The sequence below is a fragment of the Cyrtonyx montezumae genome, unplaced genomic scaffold (genome assembly GCF_038088225.1).
Source record: "Cyrtonyx montezumae isolate F1298 unplaced genomic scaffold, pur_monq_1.0 scaffold_7, whole genome shotgun sequence".
Classification (NCBI taxonomy): Eukaryota; Metazoa; Chordata; class Aves; order Galliformes; family Odontophoridae; genus Cyrtonyx; species Cyrtonyx montezumae.
This window is the reverse complement of record NW_027072078.1, coordinates 14133028-14145685: the sequence shown is the minus strand read 5'-3', so window position 1 is coordinate 14145685 and position 12658 is coordinate 14133028. Positions and strand designations below refer to the sequence as shown.

At 34.9% G+C, this 12658-nt stretch overlaps 1 protein-coding gene across 1 annotated transcript in view; it reads right to left on the bottom strand.

Moving 5' to 3' along the window:
• Positions 1-10642: 10642 nt before the first annotated feature.
• OSBPL6 (oxysterol binding protein like 6) overlaps positions 10643-12658 on the bottom strand; it is an 82412-nt gene continuing 80396 nt past the window's right edge. The window contains exon 25 of the mRNA XM_065750597.1: positions 10643-12512. Coding sequence (XP_065606669.1) covers positions 12404-12512 — 109 coding nt within the window. The 3' untranslated portion in view covers positions 10643-12403. The remainder of the gene's footprint in view (positions 12513-12658) is intronic.

The window sequence follows — 12658 nt, the reverse complement described above, 5'->3', positions numbered from 1 at the left end:
TTTAAAAATAGATTAATTTATCTAGATGTTTGTATGGCATGTAAGAATTCAGCATCCTGTTTCATAGCCACACTTGCTCATACAAAGGCTGTTTCTCTTCATGCTTCGAGAACACTTCCTCATTCTGTTTTTTTGTTTGTTTGTTTGTTTGTTTGTTTGTTTTCCCCATACATAGGCATAAAATGAGAGAATACCTGAGCAGTTTACAGATACTAACCATCAAACAGACAGGTGAAATAAAAAACTCTTTGCCACCAAACTTAAAAAGCAGCCCAGCACCGTTGTACTGGGCTGGCTGATTAGCATTTATGTGAAATCAACTCATGAAGTACGAGTGATGATTTGGTGTGCCCTTGTGTTGTGTTGTGTCACCTCAGTTTCTTTGCTAACTATAGTACCAGAGCCTCAGAAATACTGTACATAAAAGATAACCCATACCTTAAATGTTATCAATAACAACTGAGACGTCCTTACCAGAACTTGCCATCCACTTATAGTCCAAAAAAGGCCACTTTTTGGAAATGTTTAATTATATTTTTTTCTTTACCTACTTGCCAGAAAACCTGCTCAAGAAAACTGGGGTAGATGAGACATTTGAGCTACTAGTTAGTCTCATTTCTCTCCTAAAGAAGGAAATACACCCAGACAGCAAAAACAAACAAACAAATAAATAAATAAAAGAAGAAATTGAGTATTTGATCACACTTTGGAAGTTTTCCACATGAAAAGATAGGTAAGGCATTAATTACAAACGTAATCTCATTACGAGTAACATGTCTTCACACCAGATTCATGCCTATAACATATTTATACCCACACCATGTTAACTTGCCCAGAATTCTTGCTATATTTATCCTTAATAAAAAGGACTTACAACATAGATAATGTGCTACAGATCCTAACCTCTCTCTTCAATACTTAGCCTAACAGTTACACATAACTTTCAGAAATAAAAAGCACAGTTCAAATAAAAACCATCATATTTTCTGACCTAGAATTAATTAATTAGATTCACTACTTAGTATAAATAAACTATAGGGTACATCCTTAGCTAGCCCACAGTACCTCATTAGTTTTCAATTATATCTTTTTTTCTTTTAATCTTACTTAGTAATGATTACTTAACGAGAAAAGAACAGTCACTATTGCATACTTGTGGTTTTTAAGATTCAGAATGTCTTAAATACTTAATAATCTAACAGTGACCTGGAGAACCATGAGTCTTTATATGTTGGATGGGCAAAAAAATGCTGTTTATCATTCCCTCAGAACAGATTTTGTAGCAGCAGTGCTACTGGGAGCAGCTTTCTGTGGGCAACTCTTCAGCTGAGTCAGGCTGAAGTCCTGTCGATAACTTCCTACACTGTCTCTCTTCAGCACACCACCATGCCTACACATTTGTGTTAAAGAAGGACTATCATCTGTCTCCTGATCAGAATAAATTTAAGTATAAAGTAAACTTCCACGCTCAAGGAATACTTTTTTTGCTAAATAAGATGTGAAGAAGAGAGAGACAGACAGGCAGTGCTGCCTCACAGCCCTCTTGCACTCTCATTTCTTCCCAAAGGTTTGTTGCTTTTTTAACCAATTAAATAACCACATCTAACTTTTCACATTTCACTTACAGCAATTTTGCTGAGCAACAGTCACTGAAGAGAGTCATGCTGGTTTGGCAAGGCACACAGTAACAAAATACAGTTCCCATTTACAGAAATGTGAAACCCAAGCTACTCTGCTAAAAGAAGCCTATAACAAAATTAGCTCAGGGTGTACAACCAGGCTCAGAACATATAAGGGTTTGGATAACATCAGCAATATATCCTAACGGCAAAAAAAAAAAAAAAAAAGTCTTTTCCCTTCCTTTCTGCTGCTTCCACGCAGGCAGCCTTCCAGACTGCTTCAATACTTGCTCTTTTAAAATGCTAGGAAACAACACAAACTTTAAATTCTCCTCCAAAATAAATGGTAGTTTCCTTCTCTGCTTTCATTTCAAATGAAATGTAATTGATTTGAGGGCTGAGGAACAGGAACACATAATAGAAAAATCTCACAGAGTGCTGTTTTTTCCAAGGAGATGCCAGAAGGGGTGGGTGTATAGTAACTTCATTTTTCTCCTCTATTCCCACACCTCTTTTCTCAACAGTATTAGAGAACACCAGGAGCCGATTTCCTCTACTCCCTCTCACACAACTCGAGAAACATGCTGCAAGCTCCCTTTAATCACAAAGTGCAAGCTGATGAGACAAAAACAAAGGGCACTTACCGGCTATAGCATGAAGATAAAACTGGGAACTGACAAATCGAAAATTATCTTCTTGGAGACTATGGTTGGTAACGCCTGCCAGATTTGAAGGAACTGTGCAGAGAGTTATGTGGCATGAGTTGCTTCAGTGCTATTGCTGCTGATGTCACACACTTCCGTGAAATCACTCTGTACAACATATACTCAGGATTGTATGATTAATAGTTGGTTCACTTACCTATTTACAAAAAAGCTCATTCAAAAATTGTATTCTGAGGTGTTTCTTACGTCGATAAATTAGAACACAGATGACAGTAGCTTAAACAGTGTACATTGAGATTTATTAGAACAAGCACTAATAGTAGCAGTGTACAGAGTGATGGAGACAACGTACTGTATGCACTGAACAATAATAATTATACAATTGCACTTCTTCAGAGATCTGTTAGAAAATACTTTTCAGTAAACAGTTTCCCAAATCTAGCATTGTTTGGATTTGCCTCTGAGGAAAAAAATACAAAAAATATGCTTTTTTTTTTTTGGTAAGGCATTAGCAACATTCATTGGCAGGCTAAACAAGTCATTTGTACATGCATTACCCAAATACAATGCAACAGGTAAAAGAGCATCATGTTTCCTCAAAATCTAGAAATGTGTGTGTGTTTTGGACACAATATCCTGGTAAATCCGGCTCAGCTTGAAGGAAACAGATGACATCTTTTGTTACATTTTAGAGCACAACATAAACTACAGCATAGCCAAGTTCAACTTCATTTCCTACCAGAAGCTATAGGACTGTCGTCAGTTGGAGTTGATATTATCGGTATTGTCTAAACCATGTGCATCTCTGGAATGAACTCCCAATCAAATTAATTTCTCCTGTTTACTATTCCCCCACATCCCCTCCCTGAATCACATGACAAACAGATGCTCCTGTTGCCAAGGGATCTCCACCAACACCCACTGCTGCATAAGCCTGTTATTTATTGCACTAAATAAAGTCAGCACGAGGTCTCATCTGCATTCAGGGAAACTATAACAGCATGGTCAGAACCAGCTCATGAGTACAAAGAGGCAGGGTGAATGCTTTCAAGCCACACTATATGGAAACTTAAAACTGCTGTCTCACTGCTCCTTCCCAGCTAGCAAGTAGGTTTGACCTTGGAAGTTGCTAGAGAACTCAATATATTCAAACAAACAGCAATTTCACTGATGTACTTAAGCCTAATAGGAGAGAAGGGAGGAACTTTCTCACATTAATGCTTTCTGTGGGCTGAGATTGTAAACATGCTCTTAGTTATCCACACCCTTTCTTCATAGAGAACATCCTCTTTCTATTCCCAGCATGCATTAACAGCAGCCCACACTCCAGGCTGGCACTGGCCTGTGGAGCACAGGCAAACAGGTATAGGAATCATAAATATTCCTACAATTCAGCTTGCCAGAGTGAAACATAACACAATGAACTGTCACTGGTCTGATCTCCTGCTCCTTCTTTTGAATGTCACACATAACTGATTTGTCCAGAGATAATCAATGTTATTGAGTGATCCTTAAGCACTGCCCCAGAATGTGGTTCCAAAACACAGAAGAGTCAAAATAAAGTCAAATATATTGCTCCAATTGCTATGCAGTCAAACCAGCTACATTTCACGCATTGATCTTTCATGAGACAGTACACATGTTCAAAATTAGGTTGAATACTTAGGCTTGACTATATGTTAGGTCTGACAATGCAATACAATTTGGGCTGCTGGATCATCCACACCTCTTGAAGTTCATTGAGGTCCACGGAGTACCAACAAGAGCTCAGCCTCACCTGCACAGGTGCTCATTTGTCTGAGCACGTAAGGATATAAAATCAAGTGTTACAAAGCCTGGTGTAACCAATTGTGCTGTTTTGATTTATTTATGATGAGACTTTTAGTTTGAACATGAGCATCTACATCTGACTGAATTCAGTGAGACCACTTGCAGTTGTACCTTGGGGACATACTGATTCCTGCGCAAGATCAGAGTCAAAGTAGATGAAGCTAAAAAAATTTTGGGATGTGCACTGCTGTTTAACTCTTGCATGTGAAATTGAAGGCTATTCAAATTATATCTACGTTATTTCTCAACTGTTGGTGCTTAGTAAATGGAAGTGTTTTTACAGGCATGATCAAAGTATTTGGAGAATAGAATTAAGTAGATATAAAGAATAATCATCCTTAAAGAGGTCCCAAAATTGCAAATTGTCAAGAATAAATAAATGCATATTTGCAGAAAGGCAATCAAGGTAAGGATTTAAAAAGAAATAAACAAATTACTGAATGTACTATGAAGGACTACATTTAAACTTTTAAAAATTACAAGACTTAGATTAGCTAATACAGCTTTCAACACAAAGATTAGCCATCAATTTTGCACTGAGTCATTTCAAAATTATGGTACTGACTTTTCCCCACTATCCTTTTATCCTTCATCTCCTTCTGGAAGTGAACTTCTCAAGAAAAAATGAGGTGTGATTTAATATTGCAGTGCTCAAAAATAGCACTTTTTGAAACATTTGTGTAGCTGGAAACACAAATGCTTCTTGCTGTCTTTATTTCTTTCAAGTAACAGTTTTCTATTCCTTTAAACAACATACAAATTTTTGTCTGGTGCATCAAGGTACACAGACCCTCTGCAGTTACAATCTGCAGCAGTTATTGTCTGTCTGGTACTCAAAAGCAGCAATAACTGCATATGTTGGGCTTTTAAGAAAGCAACTATTTGCCTTTAAAATTCACCTTAAAAAAAAAATAATAAAAAAAAGTTTCTGAAAACATTTCTAGCTAGCACAGTAGTATAACCACAATGGAAAGACTCCAAGGACTTCCATTTACAAGGATGTTAACCAAAAGTGTACAAGAAATCAACAGATTTTCCCCCCACCCCCCTCAGGTAGGTGCACAGATGTGGAAAATTAGCAAGTAATGTCCTTCTAGATATTTTATTTATGTATTTGTTGACATTTTTGCCTACTAAAGAGCAAGGCTCTTTCATATCTGAAAGTAAACACTGCTAAGAGTTGCTCAGTAAGCAACGTGAAATGGGCAGCCAATCTAGTCCTTAATGGCACTCTCAGTGTGAGCAGTCTATAAATACTGGAATTTATTACATCACATGTATCTCAGCAAAAGAGATTTCCAATCAACTGTATCAACTCTCAGAAGATAAATAAATAAATAAGAGAAGATACAGAGTTCTCTGTTGAAGTGCTCAGAAATTTTAATTCATCAAATGGATAAATATACTAAGGGACCATAGACCCAAACAGGAAAGCTTGCTACTGGTTACAACAAAGCAGATATACCTAATCTTCCATCATAATGACCTCTCTGGATGCCACAGTAGTTTAATTTAATGTCTTCTTGTGGGCTAGGTAAAGCATCAGCTTCAGACAACTAGCAATAATTGTTAAAGAGGAAGCAGTTCCCTACATATTTTTGGTGAAGGAAAAGAATTCATACATTGGGATATAGCATCTTGCTTTCTCGTTTATTGTATACTAAATGACAGACACAAGTCAATACGCAAGGAAGATTCCCATCCAGAAAAGCCCACTAATATTTCTTTTTGCGCCAAGGAAAATCTTAGTGAATGAGCACAACAGATACTCCTTTATCTGGAAGCTAGAAATATAGCAATATCTGAACAATCTGCACGAGGGAAGAAGCATCCTACATCTTTGTAGCTGCAAAGATAATTTCATTTTGAAAACTCAAACTGGGTATGTAATTAGTCATTAATGAGGAATTAATGTTTGAAAATAATCAGTATATAAATAATTTTAAAGGAAAAAGAACAGTGCTTTTGCTAATTTATAGCAAAAGCTTAACTAAGCTATTAGTTGCAATCTTTGCATTTATGCCTGCATACCAAGATACACTCATCAACATCTATTTCTTAGCTTGTAGTCATGTATTAGTTGAGACTCAGCTGAAGAAAAATATTATTCTAATCTGAATTCCTGATGATACATTTAAAGCTCCAATGAGTACCATTCAATTTTCTTTGAAGAATTGAATGCACCTAATTTCAAACTTTATGTAGGAATGAAAATCTCCACCTTCAAGACAGGTGCAAATGCATATCTGAAATTTTTATGTACTATTTCATTATTGGTGATTTGATCTCCAAATGTATGGGATAAATATAAAGCAAATACAATGATAATTGTGTATCACTATTTATTCAACATAGTTAAAGTATCCTGAACTCTCCTTTGCCCACAGAATACTGGTGGTCAATCTAAACTGAAAATATTTAATGCTATTGTAATATTCCTTGTTGAAGTTAATTTATAAAAAGTTGATAACTATAAGGCAAAGGAATAGAGAATTATGGGAAAAGAAACCTGAATTTGCAGTCTGACTAATGCGGACTGTCCTCAGTGGACATGAGAAAGCAGCCCAAAAGGTTCAAGTTGCCAAAGATGCAACCACAAATAGTCATGCAGTTCCAGAAAAAAAAAGATGTTGCATTCATGGCTAAACTGACTGGCACAAGGAAGAATTGTTGTGCTTGAATATTTGTCAGTATCAGTGCTGCTTTTGTATAATGCTTTTATCATGAGGATGCCTAGACTAAAAGCAGTTAAATAATTCACTTCTACCATGTTGAAGGACTTGCTTACCTCTTCCCATTTTGCATTCCTAATAGTAAGTGACAGCAAGATTATAGCTTTGCATAAGATATTCCTCGTCCATTAATGCAGATCATTAAAAGTAGCAGTAAACATAGAAATATGTTTTAGTGTTACATGGGAGACAACATGGTTCATGGCTCCAGGCATATGAATAGGTATCGTTACGCTTGAACTATTCATAGGTTGAGACAGAATATATTACACACTGCTGAGCGGTATATATATCCTATCTTTTTGAGTTCTCTATTTATAAAATCTCTTTGTCCATATTTCAAATATTACTTCAGACAAATATTGCCTATTGTAATTATTATTTATAATGGAATAAAATTTCCTTTCACCTTCAGAATTCACTGTGAGCAAAAGTCGCCAATCCTCTCTTTTCTCATACTTTCATGAAACTCTGGAAAGAGAAATGGTATTAACAGAACCTGTCTAAAACAGATTTAACAGCTGCTATGACATTTTGATTTGTAGAAGTTTTAACTTTCTCTGTTCTGCTATAATGGTGCTGCTGACAGAACTGACGTCTCTGATTTCACTGCTTTCCACTACAGTCTCCCCCTTTTTTGAGGTTTGTCAGAGATCACAAGGAAAAAAAAACAAAAATGACATAATAGGTTTAATAATACTACAAAACTTGACAAAAAAGAGGGTGTATATATATAAAACAATTGCAAATAAATGCTGACACTTTTTAAATTTGAAATATACCATATAAAAATTATCCTAAGGAGGTTTTATAAAAAGATTTTTCAAGTCAGTGGAATAAGGATGGAATGTGCATCAGGAAAATCAACAAAAGGTTTTATATGCTCAAGTTTAAAGAACTTTTGTAATTAGACTCTTTACAAAAAATAAAATCAACTGCTGTAACTAAGACTTTTTCTTCTGTACTTACTGAGATTTCCAACATTCTTGTGTTGCCATACCCTGTTCTGAGGGAGTGCAAAGAGTTTAGGGAGATATTCTATTTAGTAGTCATTAATTTTTTAACGTGCTTAGTCTAGATTCTCCTATCTAAAACAAAACAAAACCAAGAAACAATCAAACAGCAACAACAACAACAAAAAAACAACCCACCAAACAAGAAATGAAGCACTCCCTTTCTCCATGAAAATTACCTTCTGAGTGATAACAGACTCACAATAAAAGTAACTGGGACTGATAAAGTTGAAATCATTGAAATAGCTTTATACTAAATATTCTCTTACAATTTTGAGCAGAATAACAACAACAAGATAGCTGCAACTGTATCCCTGACATCCTTGACTTCCATTAATATATGCTCAATTTTGATGACTTTTATTTAATGACATCCAAGATGAAAATGCTAGATAGCAGTCATGGTAGCAGCTAAGACAAGAAGTTAAGGCAAGCAATTTCTCAGCTTTCTTCAACATCTCTGCATAACACAAGCTGACAAGCTGACATTTCAGGGTTTCTTACACAGTTTTGTTAGTATCGTTTTCCTATAGCTGCACCAAACTCTCTTTAATATAACCCCTCTATTTTAGACTATAAATAAAAACAACTAAAAATTCTTTGTTTGCTTTCACTTTGCAAACCCAGAATCAGCAGGAACAACTACAATAGAGTTAATTCCTCAGACTATTGCAGCCAATAGCATTTAAAACAGCTAGTGCCTATCTCTGTGCCAGTATCAAAGGCAACATACTAACTGGGCTTTGATAGCAGAAGTACGTTTTTAAAAAGCTCATAGGAAAAAAATATATATATATCCTGCCCTCTCAGTTATTGTGCATTTGCAAGTGAAATTCCCCTTCCTTCCAGATTATTAAAAAAAAACCAACAAACTTTGTTTGTTTGTTTGTTTGTTTGTTTTTTGAAAGAAATACAACGAGCAGGACCTCCCAGCTAAGATGCAAATCCTCACACAAGAGGGAAGGACCAGAGCTAGTAACGTCTATGTTCTGCAGCACTTCACATCTGCCTGTTTTTCATTTGTTGTTCAAACAAAACGCACAGATGTCACAAATGCTCATTCAGAGTCAGAATTTAAAAACTGGGGGGAAAAAAGAAAACAAAAGGATATAAACATATTTGTAAGAAGACTTAATATTTGTGAGGTGATCATCTATTATAGATGGTATAAAACCTAAAAATATTTATTTCATGCAACCTACATCTATCTAAAATTATAACTAGAGTGCTGAGATGACATTTTAATCACAGTGTTACTGTGAAAATCAAGTCATGTTCAGATTTCATTTCCAGCAAGGTAACAGTTTCTAATACTAAGGAAAATCTTGTATCTTGTTAATATGCATCTAATACAGGGATGAGATCATTAAAGTTTTTATAAGATGACATGGCTTTTGATGGACGTAGCTATTGTTGCCTAATCATACCCACAATAGCAGAACAAGGAACAAAATGAAGTACACTTTAAAGTATTAATTGAAAGTACATTTCACTGTTGTGGAACTGAAGCATAAGGGCTGTTTATTTTACACAGAAATAAGTATTTTAATAAAACAGGAGAAAAAGAAAGGTGAATGACTTTATATTGAAGATTAACTTCAGTTTTTAAATGTCAAATGATTGGCATTAATTTTTATCACACACTAAATCTGTAGCAATTAAATCTGCTGATCAGGTAAGTACATTTTATGCCAAAATGCCTGGCTGAATGGAATGAGGTGGGCTGGAAACATCTAAGACCCTACTGGTATCCAGCAAGGAGTGTTCAATTTGTGGTACTTACTGATGAATAACTCTTCAGTGACGTGGGCAAAGAAACATACCACACCCCAAAAGTTGTCACCATGTCCCCTCAAGTTTTCAGGAAGAATTTAACCAAAGATTTTACACAGAATGCAGAGAATTCTGTACTACAGGAAACCACTCGTGGCACACCTGCTGGTACTGCTAGGATTCAGATAAAGATAGAAAATACCTTGCAACATTCTGCAATTCCTCTAGTTACTAATAAAAATGTTTAACATTCAGTTAATTTAATCCTAAGTAGGTTTAAAGAGTGCCTTCAATAGAAAGATTTACTGTACCACATTTTTTTTAACTCTAAAAAATTTAACACTAATTTTCTTACAATGAATATCAGATAAACAATTGGAAAAGAATAATTAAAGCAGTGATAGCATCTTCAGTGTTAACCAAATTTGCATTGAAAAGAATGGCATTCGTGAAACACTATAAGAACACTGTAAAACTAAATACATTATTTTTGCACTTAAATAAAATAAAAAATAAAAAACCAACTTTCAAAAACAGAGGATGTAGTGTCTGTCCCTCAAATATACTTGCAGACATGCACACAATACTTCATAATACTGCAGCAAACTGCACACAGAGCCTGGGGCATGAAGTGGACAAATGCTTAACAATATTTCATTTAAGATAGTAATGTATAATTAAACACTATTTTTCACAGTGTGCCAATTTGTTTCATAGTATAATACCATTAAAGCAAGTATGTTGAAGTCAAGCAAATAAGATTTAAAAAAATCTTTACATATTTTAATTATTTTGTAATAATAAATGTAGAACTCAAAAAAGAAAATCTGATTCTTTTTAAAAAGAAAATTACATCAGTATTTAAATAATTAAATTTTTTCTTTGGAAGAAATTCTAGAAACCTGCACATTTCTTTTCATACAAACTACTTGTAATTATTTAGAATTCTACATAATATTTTTTTCAGGTTTTCATATTTCTTCCTGGTAGGATGAAGAAACTGGTAATTCTCTTGCCTTTTAAACAAAGGACAGAATTAAATGCATACTAAATATTCAAAGTAACTTCACCTCTGCAAAAGCAAGAGGCAAGTGCAGGGATGGATACGTGTGGTATTGCACTGAGAGTTGTCCGTGCCGCATTTCTGGCCAAATCACACAGTTACCAATTTTTATTTTATTCTTTTTAATTTATTCCTCATTATTGGAATCAATTTTAAATAGAAAAATCCAAGTGCATTACGTATGCTGTTTATGTGTAGAAAGTAATACAGTGTATATATATATATGAAAACTAACCTGACATCAATGACTGGATATATATTACGTGTATAAATGGAAGACTAGATCATATCATGTGGAATGCAAGTTTTACCTAATAAAATATCTTTTTTTTTCCTCTTAAAATCTGCCCTCCTACTGTTTAGTGTTTCAGAGATTTTCATATAGAACGTGCCAAGCCTTCTCCCACTTACATTAACTGAGGCTTAGCAATACATAAGAGTCTTGGTTCTTAACCAAAAATATAGAGTCACTTTAAGAAAAACTGTAAAATACAATTTTGCACAAAAACTATTTTGGCAACACAAGTAGTAGAAGTTAGTTACAAAGCCAGGAGCCTCTGCCCTACTCTGAAATGTAAATTTAGGTGAAGTAAGTGGATGGGGAAAGAACAAGGCCAGTAAACAGCATGTGTGGAATAAAATACTAGCTTCATTTACAGTACAATTCAACCTCTGGAGTGAGGCCAAAGACCTTCCTATTACGTCCTTCTGTGTTTTAACACTGTTGCAAAGCTACAGGGAATCCTAATTGTATAAGCAATTACAAGGAAATGAGATTTGCTGCAAGACTATGTCCATTCAGTGGTAAAAGTGACAAACACATCTCAACTTTTGTCACTTAAAATATGAATTTTCTTTTTAGCCATTCATATGCATTTACCAAAATTTCCTCAATTTTAATCAGTCAGCAGCTTCTTTTCAGTCTGATTATACAGTCAGCTTCCCAAAGCTAAAGCATGTACAGTAGATCTTGTTCCTCTGAAATACAGCTCGATGTTTGGCTGTCTTTTGATTTTAAATAATCCACATTCTCCGATGGTTATATAATGATAAAATCCTAGTGCTTTAAAAATCTGTCCTTCACACAAGTTTAAGCATACATATTTTAAAATGACTTAGTGTACATCTTCGTATTTTCTTTAAGGCATGAACAATGGCATATGAATGGGAACAGCTTTCAGAAAAGCATATTTTTTGACAAGGCTAGTCCAAGCACACCAGAGGAGTAACCTGAAGCCAAATGACAGTGTGGTGACTCCAAAGATTTCAACAAAAACAGCTGAAACAAAAAACAAAATGGATTTTTTCATTTTTTCTTCCTTTTTTTTTTTTTAATTTAAATTACATTACCCTTAACGTCTGTTTAAAGCACCAGTTGCAGTTTTATGTTTATCGCCTCTTCCAAGTGACTTTGGGTAACTCATCTGCTTCTCTCCTGAATTTTCAGTGTGTGAAACTTCAAAAGTTTTTTTGTTTTTTTTGTGTGTGTGTGTGGTTTTTTTTAATGGCTGCTGCAAAATTAAAAAGATCCAGAAGTGGTCAGGGGCCTGGTCTAATGCACTTTCGGAAGTCCATTACAAAGATGAAAATAAATGCAAATGATAGGTTTTTCCATAGACCCACAAACCACGCTTATCTATAAGAAACATATTGTGCATAGTTATTTTTTTCTTCAGAGTGATATGTTTACTAGATCTACATTCTCAGTTTACCAGAGTACAGGAATTTCTACTTTACTAAATCCAGGATCCTTTCGCAGTTCCCAGTAGGTTTCATTGGTAACCCAGGCTTCTCTTTGATTAGCATCAATAACTTTTCTACAGAAGAAAAAGAGAGAGAAAAGTCTGATCACAGATCTCTGCTCCTACACAATATGCAATCAATGCCACATCTCTCTTATCTAACCATAACATTTCATCACACACATCAAGCTCTTTCAGTCTTACCACTTTTCAAGCTGAAC